The 17110-nt window shown below is 32.6% G+C and overlaps 1 protein-coding gene across 1 annotated transcript in view; it reads left to right on the top strand.

Moving 5' to 3' along the window:
• The window catches only part of LOC143256552 (uncharacterized), a 55436-nt gene extending 44472 nt beyond the window's left edge, over positions 1-10964 (top strand). The window contains exons 4-7 of the mRNA XM_076513912.1: positions 3364-3554; positions 6711-6832; positions 7805-8061; positions 10124-10964. Of these exons, the coding sequence (XP_076370027.1) occupies positions 3364-3554; positions 6711-6832; positions 7805-8061; positions 10124-10392 (839 nt within the window). The 3' untranslated portion in view covers positions 10393-10964. The remainder of the gene's footprint in view (positions 1-3363; positions 3555-6710; positions 6833-7804; positions 8062-10123) is intronic.
• The last annotated feature ends 6146 nt before the right edge of the window (positions 10965-17110 follow it).

Genomic DNA, 17110 nt, shown 5'->3' with positions numbered 1-17110 from the left:
ACCAGTTTATGTTTTATATTCTTACAGTTTATGGATGATACTAATGTTTTGGTTACTTTTAGTTGTACTGAGTAAGTTAAATTACTAGAGAATGATTCAGATTAATTGGTTCGTTAAACACGTGTTTGTCAAATGCCAAAGTCAGGGGTACGATTCTCCTCGGTGGGCTCAGCAGATAGCTTAATGTGTATTTGCTATGAGAAAAAACACACACATACATATTTGTCAAATGCTCTTAAGTTACAGTTAATGAAATATACTGTGCATGTGTTAATATAATGTGGATTCTGAACGTATCAGAAATGAGAACTCATTAAATAGCGCAGAACTTAACGAAAGTTGACATAATGATGAATAATTGAAGCCATCGATGATTGGTTTGATTTGTTTTGAATTTCGCGCAAAGTTACACGAGGGCTATCTGTGCTAACTGTCCCTAATTAGCAGTGTAAAACTAGGGGGAAGGCAGCTAGTCACAACCACCAACCGTCAACTCTTGAGGTACTCTTTTACCAACGAATAGTGGGATTGACCGTCACACTATAACGCTCGCACGGCTGAAAGGGCAAGCATGGTTGGTGTAACGGGAATTTGAATCCATGACCTTCCAAGTACGAGTCGATTGCCTCGACCACCTGACCATACCGGGCCAGCTATACATGAAGATCAATCATAATTCTTTTTCAATTATCCCTCGGTGAGACAACTGTGAGTCTTCGGTCTTAAGTGCTAAAATCCGTAGTTTGGTTGTCCGCCGTGGACACACTAGATAGCTCACTGTGGATTTTTTCTGTTTACAGTTTTTTGTAAATACAATTATGGAGACAGTGGACAACGTGTATGAAAATCAGTTGTGCCATATTACAGTTTCACCTGAAGTATTTGCATGTTTTACCAAACCAATCAGACAATGACACATCAGCATAACGCTTATAAAAGTACAAATAATCTTATTATTCCCACCAATAGTGTGGTGAGACATTCTTGGTCCTCAGGACAGAAATGGCACATTTTAAACGTGTATAAGTCAAAGTTCTAGCTGGTAAAGGCTACTCGGTGCCTCAGTTTGAGGCACAACTTTATGTTTCAGTTGTAATTTAAATTTATAAAAATTCTGAAGAGAATAAACACAACATTTATTAACTGAATCAGTTTAGGTAAAAAGTCAGAACCTTCGAAGATATTGCTAGCAGTACATTCTTTATGTGATACACGTCAATTCAGTAAAGATCTTATCAGTGACTTACCTGTAAGTATACGTGCTGCTATTAAACGGTAAGATACGTAGTTACATGATGTGGCTACAGGGTTTGTCTAACCGTTTGAAAATCATTGTTTAGAAGCTATGACCAAACCCAAACCAGACTTCAAACAATGGGATGAACATAACTGGAAAGGATACTCTTTACAAATGAATCTAAATCTGTATTGTTTGTCACCAATCGATGATAGTTTGTGCAACGGTACATGGACAAACTGTATCCTGATGAATATATAACATGTACAAAGAAGCACAGTGGAGAACCAAAACAAGCGTGACCTATATTTCAATTAATGGCGTTAGAAAATTACGTAACATTTATGCCTCCCCGAGTTTTCTGACAGTTACAAGAACATTCTTATCAGTCATATCATCCAACATCTTATTACCTCATTAACAAGACCTGATAGACAGGAATTTATCCTTCAGCATAACAATGATGTGACGAATACAACAAATGTGGTGAAACGACATCTGATGGTGAAAGCTCCGAAGAATAGGATTATTATTATTGTTAAGACTTTTCAGGCTTGAGAAGGTATAACACTAACCAGATAACTAGTCTATTGTATATCTTACAATAAGTTTGTATGTTCTGTAATTATTTCTTCGTGATAAAGAGAGTATTTTGTTGTGAATACCCATTGTTTGTGACTCCTATTTTTGTATAACTTGTGTATTTCCACGATTATTTCTACCACAATATAAAAATAAATTCATGAATGCCTGCCCTGCTTATTACCAAACTGTCTGTTGCAACGACTGCTTGTTGTCCTTTTTGAAGAATTCAAAAAACTGTATGGCGTCACCAGTTAAATATGTGTTTACGAAAAACTTTAATCGAGGTTTGTCGTTTGATTTCCAGGTATATTTTATCGAATCATGCAAAGCGTCCAATGTTTAGTCTTATTCTTGTCTTTTATATAATAAAACATGCATGAATTATATTTTATACCATATGCAAAAAAAAAAAAATTAAACTGGAAGTAAATATTTCATAAAGAAACGTTTGTTATTGTGTGGCTTTCTATATCAAAGCCACATCGGGCTATCTGCTTAGCCCATGGATGGGAATCGAACCACTGATTTTAGGGTTGTAAATCCAGAGACTTACCGCTGTATTAGCGGGGAACTCTGAAACTGACTGTGTTTCCTTATAGCAAATACACATCGGGTTATCTGCTGAGCCCACCGAAGGGCATCGAACCCCTGATTTTAACATTGTAAATCCGGAGACTGAACGCTGTACTAGCGGGGAACCGTGTGTTATTATTTTTACTGTAGTGTTAAATAGTATTTTTATGTAAAATATTATTTTTCAGTAGTATTTTTCATATTAAACAAATGTAACTGTTATTTCTGAATTTTCAACTCTAGGTGTTAAATATCATTTGCAACAATTTGTTTTTAGTGTTAAATAAGTGTAATTATTAATTATCAAACTATTAGTGTCAATTGCAGTTATTTGTTTTTACTGTTAAATAAGTGTAATTATTACCGACTGCATTAATAAAATTTATATACTAAATATTATTTATAATAGCTTGTTTTGATTGACTATTATACACTGCATTTTTAAACAGTAAACGTTAAATACTTTTTGCATTCATATTTTTCAGATTTCATTAATGTAATTATTATAATAGAAAATCGTTTTAAACATAAGTATATTTCCTAGATGTTTAAGATAATAAATAGTGTATTGCCTTTATTCAAGATGTTTTAAAACATTCTATATACAAATAAGATTAACAATGGTGTGTGTTTTCTGAGGTAACGCTTTATCTTTGTTCGCCCTCTATTGCACCAGATATTAACTACAAATTTTAATATAAGAAAAAATAAACAAAACCGATTGTATCACTTAGGTTTTCAACAATCTCCGATATAAAGAAGTAGACAAAACTCAGTATTTATAAAAATATTATTATATTTTTGAACATCAAGCTATTTCATTAAACAGTATTTTTATTTCTTTATTTTCCCATAAATCTTTATTTGACTCGAAACAAAAGAAAGATATCAGTATCTCTAATTAAGAGCAGTGAAATTTTTGGAACGTGATTTTAAGTGTAACACGAAATTCTGGATTCTACTTTCAGTTTCTGCTAGAGCGAGCCAGTGTTTACCAAACGCGTCAGAAGTCGTCGTTAACACAGGACCGTTTTTTGGCGGGAAAATTGCTGTGGAAGACAACAACGACCAAAGATGTGCTGTAAACGGGAACAGAAGCAGTCCTCAACACTCTTATGCACTCAACATAGTCCATGATATATGTGGAAGTAAAGTAGTGGTAAGAACGTTTAATTACCGGCGGTATACACTCGACTGTATTAAGTTACCGACCCTTAATTACTAAAGAAACATTAATAATTTTCCACTTAGTTTTAAATTAATAACTGTATATTACAAAATACGAAGCGTCACTCGCTATCGTATAGACATGAAAATATCACCGTATAAGTTAAAGGTTAGATATGTTAATTCAGCTCCATATAAAACAATGTAATGTCTTGCGTTTACATTTGAACATAATATATCTGTTTTTCTTTAATTTCGCACAAAGCTACTCGAGGGCTATCTGCGCTAGCCGTCCCTAATTTAGCAGTGTCATATTTAGTCATAACCACCCACCGCCAACTCTTGGGCTACTCTTATACCAACGAATAGTGGGATTGACCGTAAAATTATAACACCCCCACGGCTGAAAGAGCAAGCATGTTTGGCGCGACGGGGATGCAAATCCGCGACCCTCGGATTACGAGTCACACGCCTTAACACGCTTAGCCATGCCAGACCTTAATATATGTTACCCACTTAAGTTTGAGTTACACATGGCCGGTATTACTTGGAGTTAATTGTTATTGTATGTAATAGAAATATCTAAAAAAACATCGAGTTATTTTTATAATGAAAATATATTTTTGAGACTTAAGGTAATATTCGTTAACAAAGAGTTTTCTCAACAGTTATAAAACAAGGTATTGCACTGTTACTCTCAGCTTCTATTAGTAAATTGACAAAAATAACAATGATTTGAGAAAAAGACAGGATAACAAAGATTTTGTTTTGTTTTTAAACCAAAACTTGTTCATTGTAAGCTTAACGCAAAGCCTGTTTAAAATGAACGTATTCTATAACCTGTTTCTGCAGACATACCTTTACAAAAATTTGAAAGTTTCAAAATTTATATATCCAACCTGCTTAAAAATTTTATTTATTTTAAATAATGAATTTGTTTTATGGATTTACATGGGTACGTACAGAGTTGTAGACGTGGGTGTATTCCATACATTTATTGGGAACGTATGTTGTAGATGTATGTTCTATACATTTAGTGGGTTAGTACGTTGCATGTGCAGTATTTTAGATGCAGGTTTGATATATACATTCTGTGTATGATTCTGATTTCTAAATAATATAATAAAATAAGTTATTTAATGATCTTGTATATATATATATCTGAAAATTCAGTCAATATAAAATCTAATGGAGTTAATACGTAAAACTTCAAATATTTTTTATTATTGTTGCCAGGATGCGTTTATAGTCACATAAGTATATTGATCCTAATATATAATATAGGCGTGATGTAGACCGAAACAAAGACATAACAATATGCTTTGTTTCCAGTTTATCATACGTACACTGTGTTTCACTAAAAATCTAGCAGTATTTATCAAAACATCTATTTATAAATATACAATCACATTTCAGTGTTACGTAAAACAAAAACTTTACTAATTCTCACATTGTCCTTCTGTTTTATGTATTTAACATAAATATGTTTGATACACACACACCTATAACATATTCCTTCCCGTTATGTTTCATTATAATGTATTTTTATTATATGGGTTATTTTATATCGTTAGTTTCGTAACTTAGCAATGTAAAACTAGAGAGAAGGTAGCAAGTTATCACCACCCACCGCCAGTTCTTGAGCTACTTTTTTACCAACGAATAGTGGGATTGGTCATCACATGTTATAACGCCCCCACGACTGAAAGGAATTCGAACCTCCGATTCTCAGAGTAAGAGTCAAACGTCCTAACTACCTGGCCGTGCCGCATTCTGATGGAGTTAGGACTAATATAAATTAGTCCTATAATATAGTTATATTGTTATATAATATAGTTATATAAATTAATACAAAGTAGGCTTCCGCAAGAACCTTGTATGTTACTACTGGAAGTTCCGAACATATGGTTAATAGCGAGTGTTCACAACTGATGAACCAGTTCATTCTAATCTTTATAAGAATTAATGATGTATTGAATTATTTATACCTACTACTGGGTTAATGCTAAGTTCTGATTTATGTGAGTAGATAGCTTCGATCGTAAGTTAATAATAATTATCTAAACAATGATACTTTGTAGTTCGTATGTACGATTCTAAATTTTTTTTTCCGAATAATCGTTGTACATGTATATAGTGACATCAGCGAAGATTGGAAGACCTAGTTTTGCGCGAAATTCGAAACAAACATCTGTGAGAAAATATCTGTAAGGAAGCTTAATACTGCAATTTCTTTGATTAATTTTCAAGACCGTGTCATCGTAATAAATAGGATGTGGCATGACCAGGTAGTTAGGGCGTTTGACTCTTGATCTGAGAATCGTGGGTTCGAATCCCTTTCAGCCATGGGGGCGTTATAATGTAATAATTACGCTAAAATCAGGGTTTCGTTCCCCTCGATGGACTCAGCAGATACCCCGATGTGGCTTTGCTATAAGAATACACACACACTTCTAACAAAAAAATATCTCAGTTTATAATTTTTTTTTACAGAACAATTCTAGGGTAGATACAATGATTGTGGTCCATGAAAACAGGAGTTTATAATTTTTTTTACAGAACAATTCTAGGGTAGATACAATGATTGTGGTCCATGAAAACAGGAGTTTATAATTTTTTTACAGAACAATTCTAGGGTAGATACAATGATTGTGGTCCATGAAAACAGGAGTTTATAATTTTTTTACAGAACAATTCTAGGGTAGATACAATGATTGTGGTCCATGAAAACAGGAGTTTATAATTTTTTTACAGAACAATTCTAGGGTAGATACAATGATTGTGGTCCATGAAAACAGGAGTTTATAATTTTTTTTACAGAACAATTCTAGGGTAGATACAATGATTGTGGTCCATGAAAACAGGAGTTTATAATTTTTTTTACAGAACAATTCTAGGGTAGATACAATGATTGTGGTCCATGAAAACAGGAGTTTATAATTTTTTTACAGAACAATTCTAGGGTAGATACAATGATTGTGGTCCATGAAAACAGGAGTTTATAATTTTTTTACAGAACAATTCTAGGGTAGATACAATGATTGTGGTCCATGAAAACAGGAGTTTATAATTTTTTTTACAGAACAATTCTAGGGTAGATACAATGATTGTGGTCCATGAAAACAGGAGTTTATAATTTTTTTTACAGAACAATTCTAGGGTAGATACAATGATTGTGGTCCATGAAAACAGGAATATTATCACCCAGAACTCACGACGATATTTGGTTCAATGCAACCTGATACCGAAAGCTTTCACCATCCGAGCTGCGTGAGTATTTGAATTAGAGTAAGATTCCATGTTTGAAATGGGTAAAAAAATAACGTCTCCAGAAACAACCAAATATTTGATTAGGATAATAGGGCTACGAATTTTATATATCACAGATATCCAGATATTCATATCTACAAATGAAATACAAGGCACTATAAGATAAGTCTGGTTTAGCTTGTTCTCACGTCATTTCTAGCTTGTGCTGTGTATTTACTGTTATTGGTGTTTATATTCCTATTCGTCTCATAACCGAATAAATATTAAAATATTCTTATTTAATATTGTTTGTTTTATTAATATTTTATAACTGTGACAATAAAACATAGTAGTTAATGTTATATTTGGGATTATATAAACAAGTAGTCAAGTTGACACTTCGTATTGTATAAGTAAGTAATTTAGATAATACAACGAATTATTCAAGTTCATAGTTTAGACCGTATAGTATGGTAACCAAAATAATAGTTGAGAAAATATAATAAACAATCCAAGTTGATAAAAGAAGTAATATGTAAAACATTATATCTTATAAAACACAGTTTTGTTCTTAAAACTAGTACTAAGTGTTATCGTGTAGAAATTCGCGACATGGAAAAATGACCACATAACGTTCCATATAGGCCCCAGTTCCTGGGTCAAATTTCTACGTTAAAATGTGGGAACAACCTGTGTATTACAAGTTACTTCAACAGGCTTTCTTGTGTTTGTCACCAGTTCTTGGTATATTTGACGGAGGTTTATCAACTTCATTGTTATTTAAGTATCTCAACTTTAAGTGTGTTTTTAATACATACAAATTTAGCTGTGCTGTTAATTATGTTATTTTACAGAATAAATTATATATTTGGTTTTTGTCTATAAAGAAGCAAAAACATATTTTCAAAATGTTACTCATTTTATATAACTAAATAAATCAATTTTCAATGCTCAATAGCACTGCATAGATTATTAACATTTTTTTTTTCGTAGCGTCTATGTTCCAAAACCCCACAAAAATGGTTTAAACATTAAGCCTGTGGATCAGGATAAAGACATTAAAACTCCAGATCAGTATAAAAACATGGAATTGTCGGATCGCGACATAAAGATGAATTCGGTGGATGATGATGCCAGCGATACCAGAAATGACATTTTTACCTATGATAACTATAAGCTAAACAATGTCAGGGACTCGAGATTTTTGGCCCAGCAAAGTGCATCGGTGGACAAAACTGTTGAGACAACAGGTAACTGTTTAAAAAACATATTACGTACATTACGAGAATTGCAGATTAAAAATAAACTAATAGTTTTTATAACACACCTAACAAAATACAAAATAAAAATCATTTATCATTTGCCTGTGAAATGAAGTTTTTCGTATCTTTCTCTCAGAATTCCAGAAAAATAATATTAGCTTTTTTTCCTTACAACTGAGTGTACAGAAACACACGTAAGGTTTTTATTTTATTTTGTTATCCACGTGAAAACGAATTTACGTGTCAATAACACCGTGGTTCTGTCGTCGGTTTTTTTGAAATGCGTTTCACTAACTTTTTTTGGTTATCGTAAATGAACAGTTATTATGGCTGATGCTATAAAATCGTATTATAATTGGTGTAAGTTAGATGTATGACTGTATCTTATAATTTAGTTTCGTGTTAACTCAAGCGATTCACTAACTTCTTATGGTTATCGCAGATAAACAGTTATGGCTGATGCTATAAAATCATATTATAATTGGATCATAAGAGAACCACATCTGCTCGCGATACATGTGTTATTGTGTTCCGAATGGCCCGGCATGGCCAAGCGCGTAAGGCGTGCGATTCGTAATCCGAGGGTCGCGGGTTCGCGCCCGCGTCGCGTTAAACATGCTCGCCCTCCAAGCCGTGGGGGCGTATAATGTGACGATCAATCCCGCTATTCGTTGGTAAAAGAGTAGCCCAAGAGTTGGCGGTGGGTGGTGATGACTAGCTGCCTTCCCTCTAGTATTACACTGCTAAATTAGGGACGGCTAGCACAGATAGCCCTCGAGTAGCTTTGTGCGAAATTCCAAAACAAAAAGTGTTCCGAATAAAAGGAGCATTATGTGATTACCACAGGTAATCGTAACGTTGATATAAAAAAAATGGTGTGGTGTGTTTTGTTGAAAAATACTGAAACTGTGTTAGCTGTCACGTGTCATAAATTCATTACAAAATGTTATTTCTTTCTTTACATATTTGATATCACGTGACATGCAAGTTTATACTCGAGCGAGAAACTCCGTTAAATATATAATAACTTGTTGGTGTCAGTTTTGTTTACGTTACAGATACTTTCTCAACTCACTAAATCATTTTATTTTTCGATAAAGTCGAACTCATGGAGTTTTACAAGTTCAGTTTATATATATATATATAACATACATTAAAAATAATTTTATTTATTCTTAATAGTACTAACAGAATCATGTTAAATGTGCATTTATTTTATAAACTCAGTAATTAAAGCTGCCAATGTTTATTAAACCTATTAATGTGCGCTTGATAAATAGTATCCCCCATGTGGCACAGCGGTATTTCTGTTTATTAAAGTCATTAATGTGCACTTGGTAAATAGCATCTCCCATGTGGCACAGTGGTATTTCTGCGGACTCATAAAACTAGAAACTGAGTTTCTTTCCCCGTTAGTGGGCAGAGCACAGATAGCCCATTGCGTAGCTTTGTTGCTTAATTTCAAACAAATAAAATAGATAAATGTGGATACCAAGTAAGTGAATTCAGAAACATATAATAAGTTTGTTGGTTTATCTGTTTATGTTTAAGCGCAGAGCTACAAAATGAGCTATCGGGACTGTGACAACTTTTAGCGTATGAAATCTCAGGTTCAACAAATAATAACGGAGTGAGAACCCAAAGAGTAAAACATGAGTACAACTTTCTCAACAGTATTCATCTTTGAAAATGACATACTCGTGGCCTAATCTGAGGCTTTTGCGGACCGAAGTATCCAGGGTTAGAGATGTGATTCCTCTGAACACATTCTGCGATTTCAGATAAGAGGGGATTATAAAAGCGACAGTCAACCCTTGAGAAGGCGGATGCTGCTATCTGTCTCAGTTTAAAACTAGGAACGGTTATACATTAACCCACGTTAATGATAAATGTTGAAACATTCATATCAGTGTAATTTTGTGAAATGTAAAAATAGCAGAAAAGTGACCAGCTTAAAAATACGTTTTACAAAACGTACCTTAGCTTACTATAATAAAAACAGATTTATTTGTACGTTCAACAGTATAGTTCTAATTTTATTATATTCCAGATTCTAACGCTATTGGACAGCTTACTTTGATGGTTATCCTGGTAATTGCAGCAGTTGTAGGATGTGCTGCCGCCATGTGGTGGGTATTAATATCAAAGAAACGGGGCGAAACGGATATGAAGCCAGCGATTACGACGGGGTCATACATAAGGTTTTCACCAGACAATGACACTTTGATGCAAGAAGTCGTACAGGACGACGTAGCCTATTCGACACCTGTAACATTGAAGTCAGTGAAATCACTACCAGAAGTTTACTCTTTGAACTAAGAAGTCAAGAAATTATAGAAGGTCCTTCACGTCACAGGGTCTAGTGACATCATTTACTATTTAACACGTAAATTGCTATAACTTTTCCAAACGTGGAAGATCTTGAAATGATAAAGTTTAAAAGATTTATAACCGTCAAGTTTAATTTGGTAATTACATACCTTATATAAGTAAATGTAGAAACTAGTTTGTTTTTTGAATTTCGCGCAAAGTTACTCCAGGGCTATCTGCACATGTAGAAACTACAGAAACTTTAGTTTTAGGAGAGAAAAAATTAATAACATTATTCCCATGTAACATTTTTTATGAAGTGTGACATAATTCAAAAATGGTTAAATCGCTAATTGAGTAGAAATAAGATAAAAATATATAATAAAGTTTTTTTTCTGTTATTTTCACTTTCGGCAAATCTCACAAAAAATAGTTTTCAAACGGTTATAAGGTGAAAATCGAGTTCGTCTCATTAAACTTATTTTATTGTTTATTAATTTTCATGAACTTCCAATTAATAAAATACATTATGAACCGATTAAGGTTTTAGATTTTGATAATAATATGAACCTACGATATATTTTTACGAATTTCTAATTAATAAAATACATTATGAAGCGATTAAGGTTTTAGATTTTGATAATAATATGAACCTACGATATTTTTTCATGAGCTTCTAATTAATAAGATACATTATGAAGTGATTAAGGTTTTAGATTTTGATAATAATATGAACCTACGATATATTTTTACGAATTTTTAATTGATAAAATACATTATGAAGCGATTAAGGTTTTAGATTTTGATAATAATATGAACCTACGATATTTTTTCATGAGCTTTTAATTAATAAAATACATTATGAAGTGATTAAGGTTTTAGCTGTTTGTTCCGATAAAATTCATTAATTTAGATTTTCATATATATACTGTACAAATGAAAATCAGTTTAAAAACCCAAATGTAAAAAAATAATTTTAAATTGGTTTTGAACAACAACGTTTGTAACAGCTCAAAAACCAAACATAAAAAACAAATAAAAATATATTAAACAAATTAGAGTTCTAATTTTGTGCTGTGGTACTGTTTTAGTTAATTATCCGAATTTGGTGGAAATCGAATATGCACTCGATCTAGGCCTAAAACTAACAGGTCGTAAGGTAAAAAACAATTCACAGGAAAGAGTACACGAGAGGAACATATGTGTTTACACTGAACGTTGCACGAGGCTGAATGTCTCATAAATATTGTCAGGGTAGTGTGAAACATTAAAGGACGAACTGCATGCTCGAAAACTAAATAGGCCTATTTGTGCTATTAGTATGGTCCCGTTTTTGTTTTCTAACAAATGATTACTCAACCTGATAAAGGAAAATGAAGTGTTAACAAATATTTTTAACAATATAAAATAAAGAGAATATACTCTACTAGTTATCAGTTAAACAAAGTACTGTTCTTGTCCAATCAATAGCCACTAATATTAACAACAGTTAAAGCAAAAACAAAAGATCTCTAGCTTACAGCACTCGGCACTAATCTTAAGAATACAAATTGTAGTTTTGAAATTAACATGGTAACTTTCAATAGATTCGTTTTTGTGTTTTTAGTATTATAAAACGTAATGCCAAATCTACTGAACTAATCATTTTGATTTTGTGTAAATTATATCTGATTTTCTGCATGTATAATAGTCTTACTGCTTATAACTTAATTTCAGTTTTGTTTTGTTTTTATGTACCATCGTTTAATATCAGACAACACCAAGAAACGTTGTCCTTACGAATATATATTATTTCAGATTGTTGTTTGCTGCATTTTCACTCACATGTAGTGTCTTTACTATATTTCAGCGTTTCTAAAGTTTGCATACACGTGTGTCTGTGTGTGGAAGAAAAATAGGCTTTGTTAATAAACATTATAGTGTATGATTCAGCCATCATACTTGGAATGATACAACAAGAACAACAATTAGCTAAAGTACAGTAATGCTGCTACCAGTAAACCTATAGTGAATAAAAAACACCTTAGGTGTGAAAGAAAAAGGTGCGGTCAAAAAGAGGATTGCTCATGCGACTTAAAGGAGTGAAATCAAAGTTGTAGCGACATCTATGGTGTTGATAATAATTTTACAGTACGTTTTTTTTTGTCCAACTAGCGGCATTATGGTGAGTAACACAAAATATATGACTTGTTACTACCACATGTGAACATTAAAATATTCTATGTAGTATTAATAGACGTGAAGGTTTAAAAAACATACTTAATAGTAGTAGATGTAAACAAGAACGGATAATGAATAGGGTGCTCTTATTACTAGATACGTGAGCCACAAGATAAACACCTGGAGCCACCATCACTTGATCACCAGTATTGTTTTCCCTAAACATTTGTTGTCAAAGTGAAGTTGAATGATATTATTTGTAGGGTGTGAGAGAAAGAAATAATATGAAATGTCGACTGATAGAAAGTTACGATTACATTAATATACCCGTATTTATTTGATAATGGATGAAACTAAAACATAATAACATATTTGAGTATTATACTGTTTTTTTATTCCCTATAATAATTAGGAGATTTATGTTGTTTTCAAAATTTGACTTTCACACATATATTTACTATTAATTTTTTTTTTTAATTAACAGACTCGATGTGTCAGCTATTATTTTTAAGTTAAATATGGTGTCACTTTGAGAGTTTATTTGAATCGAAATCTCTAAGTTTTAATTACTTCTTTGGATATAATTGCCAGTTCAAGTAATTAATATTTATTTTAAGCATTCGTACCGTATTATCTGTAAAAGGAATAATACATAGAGGTGTGAAAATAAAAGACTATAAGCTTGGTTTGTGACCACACTAGCCTCACGTGCGTATTTAACTTAGTATAGCTGTGTAAGAGAAATGGATGGCTAAGAACGCCCTCTAGATTTTTGAAAGTCATAATTCTTAACACACACACAAAATCCTCATTCCTGAGTATATTTTCATTTCATGACTTGCAGAACTGGGTCATTGTACCTTTGTTGGCTAGAATGTGTTGATGAACTTCGAAGAAATGCAAACTTTCATTACCAGTTATGACCCTACCAGACATTTCTTAACCATTAAACAGATAAGAAAGAGTGTGTGTGTGTGTGGAGGTAAGACAAAAAGAAACTGTCCAGCTAGTCTCTTCATTTAAGAAGTGCCAGAAAGTTTAGGTATTTAAGGGAATTTTAAAAAAATATATTAACCTTTCATTTTATTTCGCTTAGTTTGTTGATTTGTTTGTAATGAGAAAAAAGTGAGAAACCATGTTATTTAATATAACTGCTTCTTCTAATTTGCTTGTTATACCAACTACGAAAGTTCGGATACTAAAAAACAATGATTTTAAACATTTGCAGAAATCAAAATTTGTATCATAACATTTTCAAGTAATATTCTTATAAACATTAGTAATATACATAACAATACAGTGATATCTAATTTATTATTAGAGGTCAGGAACTATGAACTGTATTTTTAAATACGACAGAATGTCACTTGCTTTCAAAGTGCTTTCCACGGCTTAAGACTACGTAATAACAATGATTTTAATTTCGTTACTATACGTTTTCAGATGACGTAATAACTATTATTCTAAATACGTTACTGTACGGTTTCAAACGTACGTAATAGATATTCTTTTAAAGACGTTACTATACGGTTTCAGAAATACATAATAGTAATTAGTAATTACTCCTGAAATCGTTACATCACAATTTCGAATATTCATAGTTGCCTAGACAACCCTAATAATTATACACATGTACCCTAAATGCAGAAGTAGTGATGCATTCAGTTACGAAACAGATATAAAACAATGGGTTTCTCTTCTGAAAGTAAATCTGTTTGTATTCAATAAAAACATTGGTATTGTGACATAATGTAACTGTTCATCGCTTCATTTGTAAACTATAGGTTCAACAGATGAATTTTAGATAGAGTTACTAAAAGCTAAACCATTCCTACTAAAACTTTATAAAAGTAATTGCTTGGAGCAGCAAATATAATAAATAAAGAGTTGTACCGGCAAAACCAAACGTTAAGAATCTCTATTTATAAGATTTTTATAAAGGAAGAGATTTTGGGGGTTTTTTTGCGTTTTTTTTTGGAATTTCGCACAAAGATACTCGAGGGCTATCTGTGCTAGCTGTCTCTAATTTAGCAGTGTAAGACCAGAGGAGAAGCAGCTAGTCATTACCACCTACCGCCAACTCTTGTACCAACGAAAAGTGGGATTGACCGCAACATTATAACGCCCCCACGGCTGGGAGGGCGAGCATGTTTAGCGCGACGCGGGCGCGACCCTCGGATTACGAGTGGCGCGCCTTACGCGCTTGGCCATGCCGGGCCGAGATTTTGGTATTCCTGATCTTTGATCATAAGATATAATAACCAGTTTTAATCCTGACTATATGTGCGAAGTTAAAAATCAGAGTGAAGTAAAAATACACATCACAATGAGTGAAATGTTGATCTTTGTGACATTGAAAAAATGCATTGAATGTGCATATGTTACTGTGTATCTTATAAGAGCAAAATGTGTTTAGCAGGCATTATAGATTATATTTTATGTACATCTATAAGTTATTTGTATTTCAGATTATTTCTTAATTCTCGTCTGTGTTCTCATAAAGTTCGCACTTTCGAGAGTCAAAGGCAGATATTTTATCCCATTTACGTTCCTCACAGTGTGTCGAGTTTACAGTTTGTTTTACTTGGTATCATCCATAATATTTTTTTCTTGCCTGAAGGTGAAACACTTGTGAAACACATTAGTAAAATGCAACAAGTGTGTCATAATTTACAGATGAGTAAGGGAAATGAGGAATGAATTAAAACAATGTGAAAACTAAAAAAAAAAAATGTTCTGTCACCAAATGTAAAAAAAAACTTTATAAAATGAGAAAGACGTTAAAATCACTTCTTGTCAAGCACAGTTCTGAAACAATTCTTTTACCGTTGCGCCATCTGTGAGAGGTAATTAGTATATCAAAATGTAAGGTAATGGAAGAGGATTTTATATATTAAAATATTTAACTCAGTCCAGAATTATAGACCACTGTCGAACTCTATTTGTATGTATATATATTCTATTTATATAGTAGGCTATTATTCATTCTTCCTCGATGTTTCATTCGAAACCAATAAAAGAATATAGTGTTTTCTTAACTTTCTACATTTGTGTATATTTATTACCATTTTACGTAAATTGCTGCGTGCGTGTTGTAACAACTGAGCTCTTGATTTCCACTAGTTTTGTGATGCAAATTTTAGCTTCCACAGTCCAATTTAAAATAATTAAAGCTAATGGTTTTATTATCTTCTAATGTAATAAAAAATAGAGTTTGGAGAAGAAATAAAGAAAACATGTCTTTTCAGGGTGTTTATTTTTTTAGGTTGAGCTGTACACACTAATTTACTTACTGATTAGTTTAAATACAGGCCGCATTAAAATCTTCAAAAATAACTTTAACTCTTCGTATAATAGTAAAAACCTTTTACTTCAACCAACGTTTCGGCATTGCAGCTTCATCAAAGCTAGTAATAAAAAAAAAATTAAATTGGTTTTGCACTTATAGCCCTGATAAAGCCACAAGGACGAAACGTTAGCCGATATAATTGTTTTTGCTATGAACTGAGTAACAATGGTGTTTGTTTTTTCTTATCTTTATTACCACATCGTCTAAATCCGCCAAGTGTGCATGTGAAATTCCGAAAACAACACAATAAAAACATATAAGTCATTGAAATATTGTGTTGTTTGTTTATTAACTTGTATATGAAACAGTTTGGACTGAAAAAAATATTTAAAAATTCCTAGGTATTCAATTTACGTACAAACAGTTTTCCTATCTGTAACTAAATATGGAGGCATTCGAGCATGAACCATTTTGTCTGCCTCCACGTGTCTCTCGTGTGTACGCGCATCAGAATAGAAAAGTACTAGATCTATTTAAATTACACGTTTATTTCTTAAAGCCGCTCTAGTGGCACAGCGGTAGGTCTACGGACCTGCAATGCTCGAACTAGTTTTCATCCTCGTTGTAGAAAGAGTACAGATAACTCACTGTATAGCTCTGAGCTTAATTTCAAACAAACATTTCTAAACTAGTACTATACCGCTTGAACTAAGTAAGAGATATCAGCTGACATTTTATTGTGTATGTATAGTTTTAAGGATAAACAACACCACTAACTACGACCGAAAACTGACAGTATTAATAACTTCTTATCCAAGCAGGATATCCACGTACATCAGAACAAGCAGGATATCCATGTACATCAGAACAAGTAGGATATCCACATACACCAGAACTACAGAATAACTCCAGTTATGATTTTAGCTAATTTAATATGTTATTCTTGCTCATAACAATTGGGATATATTAATAATTCAGTTGGATACTCTCACTGTTAGCAACGCTTTCGGCGGTAATCCCAACTTATCAAGTACAACTTAACTTTAACATTCCAGAATATTGATTAATAACTCCCCTCTTTAAGTTAATAGTTGCCATACAATAAAGTTGTTATTGTTGTTCTTGAGCGGGGGTGTGTGTGGGTGGATATTCGTACTAAAACCCCGAATTAAACGTATTGTTGGTGTAAACGTGCTTTATGGCCACTATGAAAAAAACCTACACACTTGATAGACAAAGTCACGGAATAACGTAATTGGCCACTATTCAGTTTTTATA

This window comes from Tachypleus tridentatus, chromosome 7 (assembly GCF_004210375.1).
Source record: "Tachypleus tridentatus isolate NWPU-2018 chromosome 7, ASM421037v1, whole genome shotgun sequence".
NCBI classification, from domain to species: domain Eukaryota; kingdom Metazoa; phylum Arthropoda; class Merostomata; order Xiphosura; family Limulidae; genus Tachypleus; species Tachypleus tridentatus.
The sequence above is the reverse complement of the archived record's forward strand: the minus strand, read 5'-3'. Positions and strand labels throughout refer to the sequence as shown.